This window comes from Lutra lutra, chromosome 1, assembly GCF_902655055.1.
Source record: "Lutra lutra chromosome 1, mLutLut1.2, whole genome shotgun sequence".
NCBI lineage: Eukaryota > Metazoa > Chordata > Mammalia > Carnivora > Mustelidae > Lutra > Lutra lutra.
In genome coordinates, this window is record NC_062278.1 from 171,119,379 (window position 1) to 171,132,616 (window position 13,238).

General features: G+C 45.1%; 1 protein-coding gene across 3 annotated transcripts; it reads left to right on the forward strand.

The window, feature by feature from the left end:
• Positions 1–316: 316 nt before the first annotated feature.
• On the forward strand, positions 317–12,163 carry CIDEC (cell death inducing DFFA like effector c). Of its 3 annotated transcripts, none has more exons than XM_047745535.1 (6): positions 317–434; positions 1,852–1,929; positions 2,857–3,010; positions 7,603–7,761; positions 7,852–8,039; positions 11,620–12,163. In XM_047745535.1, exons 2-6 carry the CDS (start codon positions 1,877–1,879, stop codon positions 11,780–11,782), a joined length of 717 nt encoding a protein of 238 aa, XP_047601491.1. In that variant the 5' UTR covers positions 317–434; positions 1,852–1,876; the 3' UTR covers positions 11,783–12,163. The 3 variants fall into 3 exon arrangements, with proteins under 3 accessions (XP_047601491.1, XP_047601499.1, XP_047601483.1); XM_047745527.1 differs by lacking the exon at positions 317–434 and adding an exon at positions 1,576–1,599; XM_047745543.1 differs by lacking the exon at positions 2,857–3,010 and having other exon boundaries at positions 370–434.
• The last annotated feature ends 1,075 nt before the right edge of the window (positions 12,164–13,238 follow it).

Here is a 13,238-nt window from a genome sequence, read left to right on the forward strand (position 1 = left end):
AATCTTCACCTCAATCCCCTAACACAGGAATTATTATTGTCGTTATACGGGTGAGAGAAACTGGGGTTCACAGAAGTGAGACAGCTTGTCTACACTCAGCAAACTTGAGTGGGGCTGGGACCACAACCTACGTGTGCCTATTTTCTGTGCCCTCTGTGCCTGATATCACGTCCTGAGCCATACCCTGTCCCAAAGTTTTCAAAACTTGCCTCTTCCCCTCCTTTTGGGCCTTTTCTGAAAGTTTGGCTGGCCTGAAGTCCCAAGGGTGAGAGCTACACACTCACTCCCCATGCTCTTTTCCCCAGATGGGGCTGAAGGCCAGGGGAGGGGCTTCCCTGGGAGCTGGAAATAAAATAGAGGGAGGGCTGTGCTGTGCAGTGCTGAGCAGTTAGTTATCTTACCAGAGTTATCTTACTAGAGGCTGTGAGGGAGAGGTAAGTGTTTTCTTTTGGGATTTTGCAGGGGGAAGGGCTCCTGGAGAACAGGTGAGGTGGGCTCAGCATGGGGAGTGAGGAGCAAGGCTGAGACAGGTGGACTTGGGTAGTCCTAAGTGGGGGAGTTCACAGATAGGCTAGCCTAGGAAGTCCCCCTAATTGTTAAAAGGAAAGAGATACCCAACTGGGGAGGGGGTTCCTTGTTCCATGACCACCCCCTGGGCCCCCAGGCTTGTGCTTCTGCACCGGGAATAGAGAGAACATCCGAGGGCGAGGCACCCAAGGATTGGTGGGGCTAAGGCAGACACAGACACTGAGGCACACTTGGCTTGGAAGTAGGAAGGGCAAGATAAAGGGGAACTGTGTGAGCCATCTAAAAAGGCTTTTCCAGAGCCTCTGTTTCCCCCATTTATAATGTTCTTGTCCAGTCTGTGTTGTCCACATAAAACTTTTCTCATCAGTAAATAAATAAATAAAATAAAATAAATAAAAAGGCTTTCCAAAGAGTGAAAAATAGTGAAGTTGGGGCTTCAAGGCTGCATATGGTTAGCCCTGGGCTGGTAGAGGACACTGCAGGTGGTGGGACCTGTCAACACAAAGGCTTGGAGCATGCAAGACCCAAGGCAGACAGGTTTAAGAAGAGAAAGTGGCAGGTGAGCCCAGGGCTATCAGCTAGATCTTTGGGTTCAGGATGGTTACTAGTAACCATAAGCCATAGTGGCTGTTTCAATTCAAATTAGTTAACATTAAACAAAATTAAAAATCCACTCCTCCATTGTACTAGCCACATTTCAAGTGCTTGGTGGCCACATGAAGCTAGCAGTTGTGGTACTGGGGAGAAAGGATATAGAACATCTCCAACATCCGTCATCACAGAAAGTCCTTTTGGCCAGTGGGAAGCCTCAGAAGGTATCTGGATTGTTCAAGGGCGCAAGAGAGAGCCTTTGTAGACTGGGCTACCTGACCTGTGTGAGCCTGGCCTGGGAGGTGTCTGGGCTATAGGTGAGGAAAGAGTCTCCAGAAGAGGGGAGTGGTGTGACTCACCTCCTGCCAGCATGAAATGGACTCTGCCCCCAGGGACAAGACCCAACCAGGCAGGGCCTCTTCAGCCCCAGCTGGGGATCCCTGATCAGTGTGATCAGAGCCAGAGTCAGAGAAACATGGAGTAAGTAGTCCTGGGGATGGAGGGGCAGCTGCTGAGTGGGTTTGAGCTCGGGCCCTGAGGGGGTTTCCAGCTTGGTCCCAGTTGGCATGTGTGGGATGGGACAGGAGAAGGACTGGAAAAGTGTGTGTGGGAGTTGCGAGGAGAGAACAGAGTGGAGGTTAGCTGGATGGGGGTGGGGTTGCACTGTGTCAAATGATGAGTGAGAGGGAGCCTTGTATTCCTACCCTAACTAACTTTCTGCTTCCTTCCCAGGTCCAAAACTATCCAGGTGACAAGGATGGAATATGCCATGAAGTCCCTCAGCCTTCTCTACCCCAAGTCCTTGTCCAGGTGAGGAGAGCCAAGGGTGGAAGCAAAGGGGAGCCACTTGGGAGCAGTAAGGCAGACCTTTTCAAACTTCAAAGCGCTTATAAGTTCCCTGGGCATTTTGTTAAATGCAGATGTCGACTTAGTAGGTCTGGAGTGGGGCCCAAGATTTTGCCCTTCTTTTTTCTTAATTAGAGAGAGAGAGTGGAGCTCTTGAGTAGGGGTGGGGGGCACAAGAGGGAGAGAGAATCTTAAGCAGGCTCCATACTCAGTGCAGAGCCCAAAGCAGGGCTCAGTCTCAGGACCCTGAGATCATGAGCAGAGCTGAAATCAAGAGTTGGACATTTAACCAACCAAGCCACCAGGCGCCCCCATTCTGGACCTCATTTAAACCTGATCACAACTTTTGGAAGTGGGGATTATGACACCAAATTAATAGATGGGGGCACTGAGGCACAGATTGGGTGCTCTCAGTCACCTAGCCAATAGGTAGTGGAGCCAGGATTCAGGCTTGGGTCTGACTCAAAAACCCAGGCCCCTTCACCACTTAATTTCACTTTACAGATGGGAAGAGAGAGGCCAAGAGAGGAAAGTGGAACTGGGGGGATGTGGGATGGGTCCCCTATCACCTTGCTACTCATCATGGTCAGCGCCAATGAACAGCACCAATGCCACTTGGAAATTTATTAGACATTTGGAATCCCACACTCCACCCAGACCTACTGAATCAGATTGAGATCCCCAGAGGAAATATATGTTTGTTAACGTTTGAGATGTACTGATCTAGCAAGGCCTTTGAGCAACACTAGTAAGACTTAGAGCAGGGCTGGTGGTAGTGGAGGAGAAAAAATATGAGATCAACCTACAGGGGAAGGGAAGCGAGTGTCTTGCAGTGGGGTAAGGGCTGGGAGGCAGCAGACAACTCATTCTGATGCTCTAAATTGTCCCCAGGCATGTGGCCATGAGCACCTCGGTGGTGACCCAGCAGCTCTTGTCTGAGTCCAGCCGGGAGGCCCCCAAGGCCCGGCCCTGCAGAGTAAGCACTGCTGACCGGAGCGTACGGAAGGGGATCATGGCGCACAGTCTCAAGGACCTCCTGCACAAGGTGAGGGACAGGACTGCCCTCAGCACAGCCCAACCACTGGGACTGTGGCTGAGAGCTGACCATGCCAGCTGCCTCTGTCCTCCAGGTCATGAGCTGGGAGTTCAGCCAGGATGAACTTCATGAGTTAGATGGTGAAATATCTCCTTCCTGATGCCAGCTCTAATGAGTTGGTAGGGCCTGCCTGGAGTGCTGTCCACTGGATTAGTGACCGGGGGAAAGGCAGAATATTGCCATCCTATACTAATAGTAAGCCAGTGGTATTTTCAGAGTCCATTTTTCTTGTTAGAAGGACCCTTAGATTCCCTTTTCCATTGCACACACACCTGGAAGTTGGGGAAATAGGCAAGATTTTAGAGTCTCTTCCTCATCTCCTCCCTTCAGCAAGGGCAAGTCTTCAATCCATCTCCTACGCTGGCTTTCCAAGGAAGGCTTTGTTAATCGCTGTGGAAGACATTAAACTATCAATCAGGTAAGCATCCAGAGCGGGAAACCAAAGACACATGGCTCTTGTGGATAGCAGTTAACAGCAGGCAAGAATGACACCCTTCCCCATTTCCATGCTTCTTCTTTCCCACTGCCTCTCCTACAGCCTCATCTAATCTGGCTCCATATTAATCTTGTGCTTCACTGCCCCATTAGCTTATCAGCTGAAGGTGACGCGACCCCTGCTGCTATCCAAGCCCAGTTTCCTGGCACAGATCATATATTTGGATTAGGCATCTGATTACTACAGACCACAGTTTAACATAGAGAAATCATAGCTGACCTAAGCCTCTATTCCAGAGTACTTCCCCTGTTTCTGTGAATTAGGTCTGTTCTTCTTCATGGGAGCCCATTTCCCCTCTCTTGTGGCTGGGACACACCATTTCGTAACACCTGAATCAAAAGGTCTCTTCTACAATTGAGTCTAGACTTGCTAATGTTTTTCACCTGAGATCTGGGGACCACCTCTTGTACCAAAATGGATTTGTTGCACATGACTTCCCAGACTGCAGTCCCTGGGTTATGAGTGAGGCTCAGGGGTTGTCATTTTTAGCAGGTTCTTCAGGACATTCTTATCCACTGAGTTTGGGAACCCCAAGTTAGAGTCCTAACTCCAAAGGATGCAGGGAGGTACAATAGTGAGAGTCCATCTTTTCAGCATGGAACAAAGGTTAAAAGTGAATTCCCTATGACTCTGCAATTGCACTACTGGGTATTTACCCCAAAGATACAGATGTAGTGAAAAGAAGGGCCATCTGTACCCCAATGTTTATGGCAGCAATGGCCACGGTCTCCAAACTGTGGAAAGAACCAAGATGCCCTTCAACGGACGAATGGATAAGGAAGATGTGGTCCATATACACTATGGAGTATTATGCCTCCATCAGAAAGGATGAATACCCAACTTTTGTAGCAACATGGATGGGACTGAAAGAGATTATGCTGAGTGAAATAAGTCAAGCAGAGAGAGTCAATTATCATATGGTTTCATTTATTTGTGGAGCATAACAAATAGCATGGAGGACAAGGGGGGTTAGAGAGGAGAAAGGAGTTGGGGGAAATTGGAGGGGGAGGTGAACCATGAAAGACTATGGACTCTGAAAAACAATCTGAGGGTTTTGAAGGGGCGGGGGGGTGGGAGGTTGGGGGAACCAGGTGGTGGGCATTAGGGAGGGCACGGATTGCATGGAGCACTGGGTGTGGTGCAAAAACAATGAATACTGTTATGCTGAAAATAAAAAATAATTAATTAATTAACTTAATTAAATTTAAAAAAAAAGTGAATCTTACTGATCAAGTGGAGGGAGACATCAACCTATGTAGACTGCTTTTCCAAGTTTGGCAATGTGACGAAAGGAGCAAAGAGAGTGAGGGAAAAAGAGCAAGGTTATATGGTTGGCAGTGACTAGATTATTAGTCCCTATTGGCCATGGCAAAGAACAGAGGGGTTTCATTTTAAAAGACCACAGTAAGCCTTTTGAGGATTTTTTTTTTAATTAATTTTGAAAGAATCTCAAACTAACAGAAGTTGCAAGAACAATACTAGGCTTCCTAAATCACTTGAGAGGAGGTTGCCAACGGATGCTTCTTATTCTTGGATACTTCAGTGTATCTTTTCTACAAACAAGAATATTCTCCTATATAATTGAAATATACTGGGATTTAAACCCATGCTGTCTTGTCATACACTTTTGCATTTAACCATTGTGAGGACTCTAAGACTATACTTGCCTCAACTATTTGGATGATGAAATGAGTTCAGATAAATGAGATAACTTTCCTACATTCAGAATAATGTAAGGGAGCTAGAATTCAGATGCAGGTCTCTTTAACTCTAGAGCTACACTATCCAATGCAGTAGTTACTAGTTACATGTGGTTACTGAACTCTTGAAATGAGGCTAGTTGAAACTGAGATGAGCTTAAGTATAAGTAACACAAGATTTTGAAGACTTAATATGAAAAAAAAAGTAAAATCCTAAATTTTATCCCAACTTTATGTTGAAATCATATTTTAGATGGAATTAAATCTATTACAAGTATCATGCAACTATTAGAAAATTTAAAATTACATATGTATGATACAGAGCATCTATGAAAAACTCACAGCTAACAACATGCTTAATGGGAAATTCTGAAAACTTTCCCCTTAAGATCAAGATTGAGATAAGGGTATCTGTTCTTGCCACTTCTACACAACATGGTGCTGGAGGTTCTATCCAGGCTAATCAACAAGAAAATAAAACAAAAGGCACCCTGATTGGAAGGGAAGGGGTAAAACTATGCCTATTTGCAGATATAAAACCCTACAGAACACACACACACACAGCTAATAAATGGGTTCAGCAAGGTTGCATGATATAGGGTTGCAAGATATAAGATCAATATATAAAAATCAATTGTATTTCTATACACTCGCAACAAATAATCTGAAAATAAAATTAAGAAAATGAGGGGGGAAAATGAGGGGGCACCTGAGTGGCTCAATTGGTTAAGCATCCAACTCTTGATCTCAGCTCCGGTCTTGATCTCAGGGTCGTGAGTTCAGGTCCTGTGTCGAGCTCCATGCTGGATGTGGAGCCTATCTTAAAAAAAAATGAGTTTATTCATAATAGCATCAATAAGAATAGAATGTTTAAGAATAACTTTAACAGGGGCGCCTGGGTGGCTCAGTGGGTTAAAGCCTCTGCCTTCAGCTCGGGTTATGATCTCAGGGTCCTGGGATCGAGCCCCGAATCAGGCTCTCTACTCAGCAGGGAGCCTGCTTCCTCCTCTCTCTGCCTGCCTCTTTGCCTACTTGCGATCTCTGTCTGACAAATAAATAAATAAAATCTTTTTTAAAAAAGTAATATATTGAGGCACCTGGGTAGCTCAGTCAGTTCAGTGTCTTCCTTCTGGGGTGCCTGGGTGGCTCTGTGGGTTAAGCCTCTGCCTTCGGCTCAGGTTATGATCTCAGGGTCCTGGGATCGAGCCCTGCATCGGGCTCTCTACTCAGCAGGGAGCCTGCTACCCGCCCCTCCGACCTCTCTTTGCCTGCCTCTCTGCCTACTTGTGATCTCTGTCTGTCAAAAAAATAAATAAAATCTTTTTTTAAAAAAGTGTATTCCTTCTGCTCAGGTCATGATCCTAAGGTCCTGGGATCAAGCCCCACGTGGGGGGGGGGGGGGCGGGTCCCAGCTCAGCGGGGAGCCTGCTTCTCCTTCTGCCTGCCACTCCCCCTGCTTGTGCTCTTTCACTCTCTCTCAAATAAATAAATGAAATCTTTTTAAAAATGTGAATATTATTCAGCCATAAAAAGAAATGAGTCATATTATAACATAGACGAACAATGAAAACATACTGAGGGAAAGAAGTCAGTCTAAAAAGACCACATATGGGGCGCCTGGGTGGCTCAGTGGGTTAAGCCGCTGCCTTCGGCTCAGGTCATGATCTCAGGGTCCTGGGATCGAGTCCCACATCGGGCTCTCTGCTCAGCAAGAAGCCTGCTTCCCTCTCTCTCTCTCTCTCTCTCTGCCTTCCTCTCCGTCTACTTGTGATCTCTCTCTGTCAAATAAATGAATAAAATCTTAAAAAAAAAAAAAAAGACCACATATGATTCCATTTATATGAAATGTCCAGAATGGGCAAATCCAAAAAGAGACAAACAGTAAAGGTTGCCATGGGTTGGGGCATGGGAAATGAGGGCTAATGGATAATGGGTTTCTTTTGGGATGATGAAAATGTTCTGAAATTGGATAGTCGTGATGGTTGTACAACTTTGTGAATGTACTAAAAAACACTGAATTATATATTTTAAAAGGATGAATTTTATGGCATGTGAATTGTATCTTAATAAAAAGTTACGTATGTGACTCCCACTATATTTTTACCGAACAGCACTGTTCTAGAACATAACCATGAATCCAGGTACCAAGAAAGACCATAGCTGACCATGTCAGCTAGAATCTTTGGATGGTGATCCCATAGCAAGAGCCTGGGTTCCAGTCCCATTTCCCATAGATCCTTATCCACTTGTTCTTTCCCTGGCAGCTGAGATGATGCAATACAGGTCTTCCTCATGCTCTGTGGCTGCATGGGGATGGCAGAAGCTTCACTGACTTTATTTTCCAGGTCCGGGACACCCTGATGCTGGCAGACAAGTCCTTCCTTCTGGTGCTGGAGGAAGATGGTACAACTGTAGAGACAGAAGAGTATTTCCAAGCCCTGGCAGATGATACAGTGTTCATGGTTCTCCAGAAGGGGCAGAAATGGCAGCCCCCATCCAAACAGGTGAGTTTCCACGTGTGTAGGGGGGAGAACATTGGGCAGTCTGGAAGAAGTCCTTGGGAGGGTGCCAACCACAGCCTTGTCTTGATACAGGGTACTAGGCACCAACTTTCCCTCTCCCGTAAGCCTGCCAAGAAGATTGATGTGGCTCGCGTAACCTTTGACCTATATAAGATGAACCCACAGGACTTCATTGGTTGCCTGAATGTGAAGGCCACTCTGTATGGCACATACTCCCTTTCCTATAACCTTCAGTGCTACCGGGCCAAGCACATCATGAAGTGAGTGAATTGGGATTTTTCTGGGGATAGGGTGGGTATTCAGCAATGAGGGAACTCCGCTCTGCTCACATGAGCCTGGGACTAGTGTTGACAAGACATGAGAATTAGCATTTGTCTAGAATGTTACGGTTGAATTAGTGCTTTAGAGTATGCCAAAGGGATACACATACTCCTCCAGGTGGAACTGGGATATATTATTTTTCTAATTACCTTCCACTATAACAACTACTTTTTTTCCACCTAAAATAGTAAGTAGTTTTCTAATCAATTTTTAAAAAGTGAACACGTGTCAAAGATTTTAGTGAACTCATTAATTAAAGAGAGAACCAGCAAGAAGTTACAATCAGTTCAGAGAATTAAAAAAACCACCAATACATACAGGTCCATCAAGAATGCTGAGATAACTGGGCGCCTGGGTGGCTCAGTCAGTTGAGTTGCCAACTCTTGGTTTCAGCTCAGGTTATGATCTCAGGGGGATGGAATCAAGCCCCATGTCGGGCTCTGCCCTCTACCTGGGGAGTCTGCTTGGGATTTTCTCTCTCCTTCTGGTTCTGTCCCTCCCCTCTCCCTCATAAATAAATAAATCTTAAAAGAAAAAAGAATGAGATAACTTCATAGATACAAAATTGGATTTCTCCCCGTGGGTGGGAGGGACAAAATAAATGTCCTTCCACAGATGGAAATAATTTGCACGTCTATGGACAATAGTCATTTGTATTATCTAATGAACTTCTTTTCAACATTTTACTTTATTTTTGAAAGTTTAATCAAGTAACACAGGAAGCATGAGAACATGTTAAATCGTAAGACAAGTACCGTGATGGTGATGTCTCCCAATTTCAGCTGTTCCACTGGCATTCAAGTGAATTCTTACCCTATCAGGTGGAGGCAGCCACTGAGGCAGAGACATCTAACTCTTCCAAAGCCACAAAGCTAGGGAGTAGCAGAGCATGGCCTCTCGCCAGTTTCTTCTAATACATGTTCTACTCCTCTCCTATTGCTTCACTTAGTGTCTACTGGGCACCCACTGGGTGCCTGGCCCTATGATGTAAGCTAAAGATCCAGAGATAAACAAGATGTCAGAACAAGTCCCATGATGGCAAGACTTTTTATTGCCTCCAATACCTTGGTGAATGCTGACACATAGCAGTAATTCAGATCATTGCAGAATGAATGAAAATACATCTGATCCTTGTTCTTAGAGGCCTTCTGAGAAGTCCTGCTCAGGGTCCCCAGAGTTCTGCCAGAACATAGCTAGAGTAGACCAAACCTTCTTGGCTTTTTTTTTTTTTAAATCAGTTGTGTGTGTGTGTGTTTAAGATTTTATTTGCTTATTTGAGAGAGAGAGAGTGAGAGAGAGCACAAGCAGGAGAAGCCACAGGCAGAGCAGGCAGAGGGGGAAGCAGGCTCCCCACTAAGCAAGGAGCCTGATGCGTACAGATCCCAGGACCCTGGGATCATGACCTGAGCTGAAGGCAGATGCTTAACATACTAAGCGACCCAGGCACCCCTTCTTGGCTTTCTGAGCTTCTTCTGTGCATAGCCAGTCTGGAGATGAGGGACCTGAGGTGTGTAGTTCTGTCTGCCAGAGATGACACCCAATGTTAGGCTTGCACCTAGTTTTGTGGCTAAAAGTCCCATATTCCTCCCATACTATATCATGCCCCATGTTGATCTGGGCTTGCTGCTGATAGTTTGCAAATTTCAAAATCTAGAGCAAGAAGCTTCAGCTTTTAAGCTCAGTGCATTTAGGGGAAGTATGACTCTCAGACCTAAACACAGTAGATATGTTGGTATCAAAAAAACAGCAACCTGCAGTGGGTGTGGTGACTTAGTGGTGTCAGCTAGTTTTATTATTACTGTTGTAGTAAAACATACATAAAATTTACTACTTTAACCATTTTAAAGTGTACAATTCAGTGGCATTAAGTACATTCACAATGTTGTATAACAGTTATCACTATCAATTTCCAGAACTTTTTCATCATCTTAAACTGAAATTCTGTCCCCATTAAACACTAACTTTCCACTCCCTCTTCTTCCAGCCCCTGGTTACTTGTGTGTTACTTTCTTTCTCTGTTAATTTGCCTACTCTAGATATCTTACACGGTGCTTGTTCTTTTGTGACTGGTTTATGTCACTGAGCATAATGTTACCAAGGTTCATCTATGTTGTAACAAGTTGTCAGAACTTCATTCCTATTTATGGCTGGACAGCTGGTTTTAAGCTTCTGTTCTGTAATTTGAGGTACAGCCTTTAAAATTTTAAAGAAGGGGCGCCTGGGTGGCTCAGTTGGTTTAGCATCCAACTCTTGGTTTCAGCTCAGGTCATGATCTCAGGGTTGTGAGATCAAGCCCCTTATTGGCTGGGTGGGGGAAGGGTCTATGATGGGGCAGAGAGCCTACTGGAGATTTTCTCCTCCTTCTGTCTCTCCCCCATTTATTCTCTCTCACTCTCCCCCTGCCTCTTTCTCCTTAAAATAAAGAAATAAATCTTTTTAAAAATAAATAAAAATTTAGAGAATTTTCACGTGTAGATGTTTATAGTTCTAATTATCTTTCTGCCTCCCCATACCTTAACCATAAGTTCATTTATCGAATACAGGTTAATAGTTTGAAAGTTTTTTAAAAATATATTTTATTTATTTATTTGACAGAGTTCGCAAGTAGGCAGAGAGGCAGGCAGAGAGAGAAAGAGAAAGCAGGCTTCCTGCTAAGCAGAGAGCCTGATGCAGGGCTTGATCCCAGGTCCCTGGGATTATGACCTGAGCTGAAGTCAGAGGCTTTAACCCACTGAGCCACCCAGGTGCTCCCAGTTTGAGAGTTTTAATACCAGCCAGAAAGTCTTTATTTTCCTTTCTTCCCCCCTCCCTAACCACCCCCACCCAGGACTAGTAATCTCTTTTAAACAGATCTGGATAAGAACATGGTTAAAGTGGTCAAACCTTCTACCAGTTACTCTTGTTTTTCCCTATTCATCTACCTATTAGGATCCCAAGGAAGTGATCTCATATTGTTTCAACCTCATAACCCTGTGAGGCATCGAAATGGTATGATCCTATTTGATAGATGGAAAAGCAGAAGCTCAGAACTCTAGTGGTTGGCCACGCTTCACATAGCTGAGAAGACCGGATTAGAATGCTGGCCTATCTGACTCGAGTCCTGTTCTCAGTACATCGAAACACTAGGCATAGGGGATCTTCATGTCCAGTACACTGAAAATTAGTTAGACCACACATGACTTGGAAATCTAGAACAGAGGTCATGAAGGACAGCGCCACGGTATGGAGATTCAGGTGGCTGGCCCAAAGTAGTATTACAAAAAGTAAAGGTCTTATTAAATGAGCTTGAACTTTGCATGAGAAAATAGCGAGGTTTTGGACATCTCAATGAAAGTATGATGCCAGGCAATGCCTATAGACCATCTCCCATTTGCTGAGGGAGGATAGCATCCACTCCTGTTGACACACCATGCTACGGTTTATGAAACTGTGGAGGTAGCATGGAGGGGGAGACATTTAGAGGATGCAGAGAGAGGTTTTCTTTGTGGTTTGACTCTAGTGCCTTTTTCTTCCACCTAGGGAAGTTCTTCGTTGGGCCCTCCTCAGCATGCAGACCACAGGCCATGTGCTGCTCGGCACCTCCTGTTATATGCAGCAGCTCCTGGATGCCACAGAGGGAGGGCAACCCCCTGAGAGCAAGGCCCAATCTCTCATCCCAGCCTGTCTGAAGACACTGCAGTGACACCTCCAGTCCCTGGAGGCACTCCCCAAAGGCCAGACTGTGGTCCCCATGCTCAGCTAGTAGCTGCCACTGGCTGGCAGCTAGACACGTCTTACCTCACCACACCCTCCTCACCCATGCAGAACCATGAAGAAAGCAGCCTTCCCAGGGAGAAAGGCTGGAAACCTGAGGGTTCTTAGCCTGGCCCAGCTCCTTCCTGTCCAGGGTAGCTTAGCTGACCAAGAAAGGTCACGAGCAGGCTAGGCACAAAGTCTGCCCCTCACTTACTGTCTTCACACGCTCCCCACCTCCTGGCCTCCCAGCCCTAATACTCCTGAGTGAACCACCAAGTCTGCTAGTGTATGATATTAGAGAGCTCACATTATATTATTTATGCTGATACATCTTTGCTTGTGTTCTTTGGGGCTGAGGGTGGGGCTCTATCTGGAAGGTTGGAAAGGTCTGAGGGAGGAGAGGGATCTATTGTCAAACCATTTTTCAAAATGTGGGGTTACAGGAAATGGGATTTCTTTACCAAAAAAAAAAAACATTTGATTCTGGAATTAATGTCTGCTTAATCAGAGACTTGAGCAGACCAGGTAATTGATATGATAAGGGACAATTTCCAAAATAAATTTGTCTACCAGAAGGGCTTTGAATGGCAGGGTGGGACTAAGGCACTCTTCTAATTTCTCAGTGTTGCATTTTATTACAACCTTTTAAGTGTTTAGTTGGGAAAGGACCCATTAGGGCATAACACAACCCTCCTGTCAATGCAAAGCTCTTCCTAGCTTGCCAGAAGCTTATCTTTCATGTTCAGCACTATCAACTTCAGGATTTCAAAATGAGCTGTTACTTAGCCACAAAGAATATTAGTTTCTCATCAGTGACATCTGGGATTTTTCGACCTACAGCAACTCAAACAAGATAAGCATGAAAGGCCAAGTTTGTAGGTGACTGTGCTTTAGTGTGTGGCTCTCTGATCCAAAAATATGTCATTTCTGCCCTTGAATATAAAGCTTTTTTGGGTTTTAAATACAGAGTTCTGCCTTGCGAAACCTAGAGTCTGCAAAGTTTTTGCTGGCAGCCGATCCAAACCTGCAGCCATGTGTGGGAGGAGCTGCAGAGCTAGCAAAAACATACTTACTATTCTGGGCTTTCTCCTGCTCCTACATTTAAGGCCAGAGGCCTGGCTCAGTGTTATCCTGGCTGCATGGGGTAGGCCTTTCCCATGGAGGCATGATGTTTACATCAACACAGAAGATATTCCTGGTCAATACTTGCAGAGGCTGCAGCCTACCTGCTGCCCCCCCTTTTTACATTTAAGTATTTTTTTTAAAGTAAATGCTACACCCAGTGCTCAGTGTGGGGCTCGCACTCACAACCCCAAGATCAAGAGTCACATGCTCTACCAATTGAGCCAGCAGCACTTTTATTAAAAAAAAAAAAAAATTCCTTTTTAAAATTTTTTTTAGAT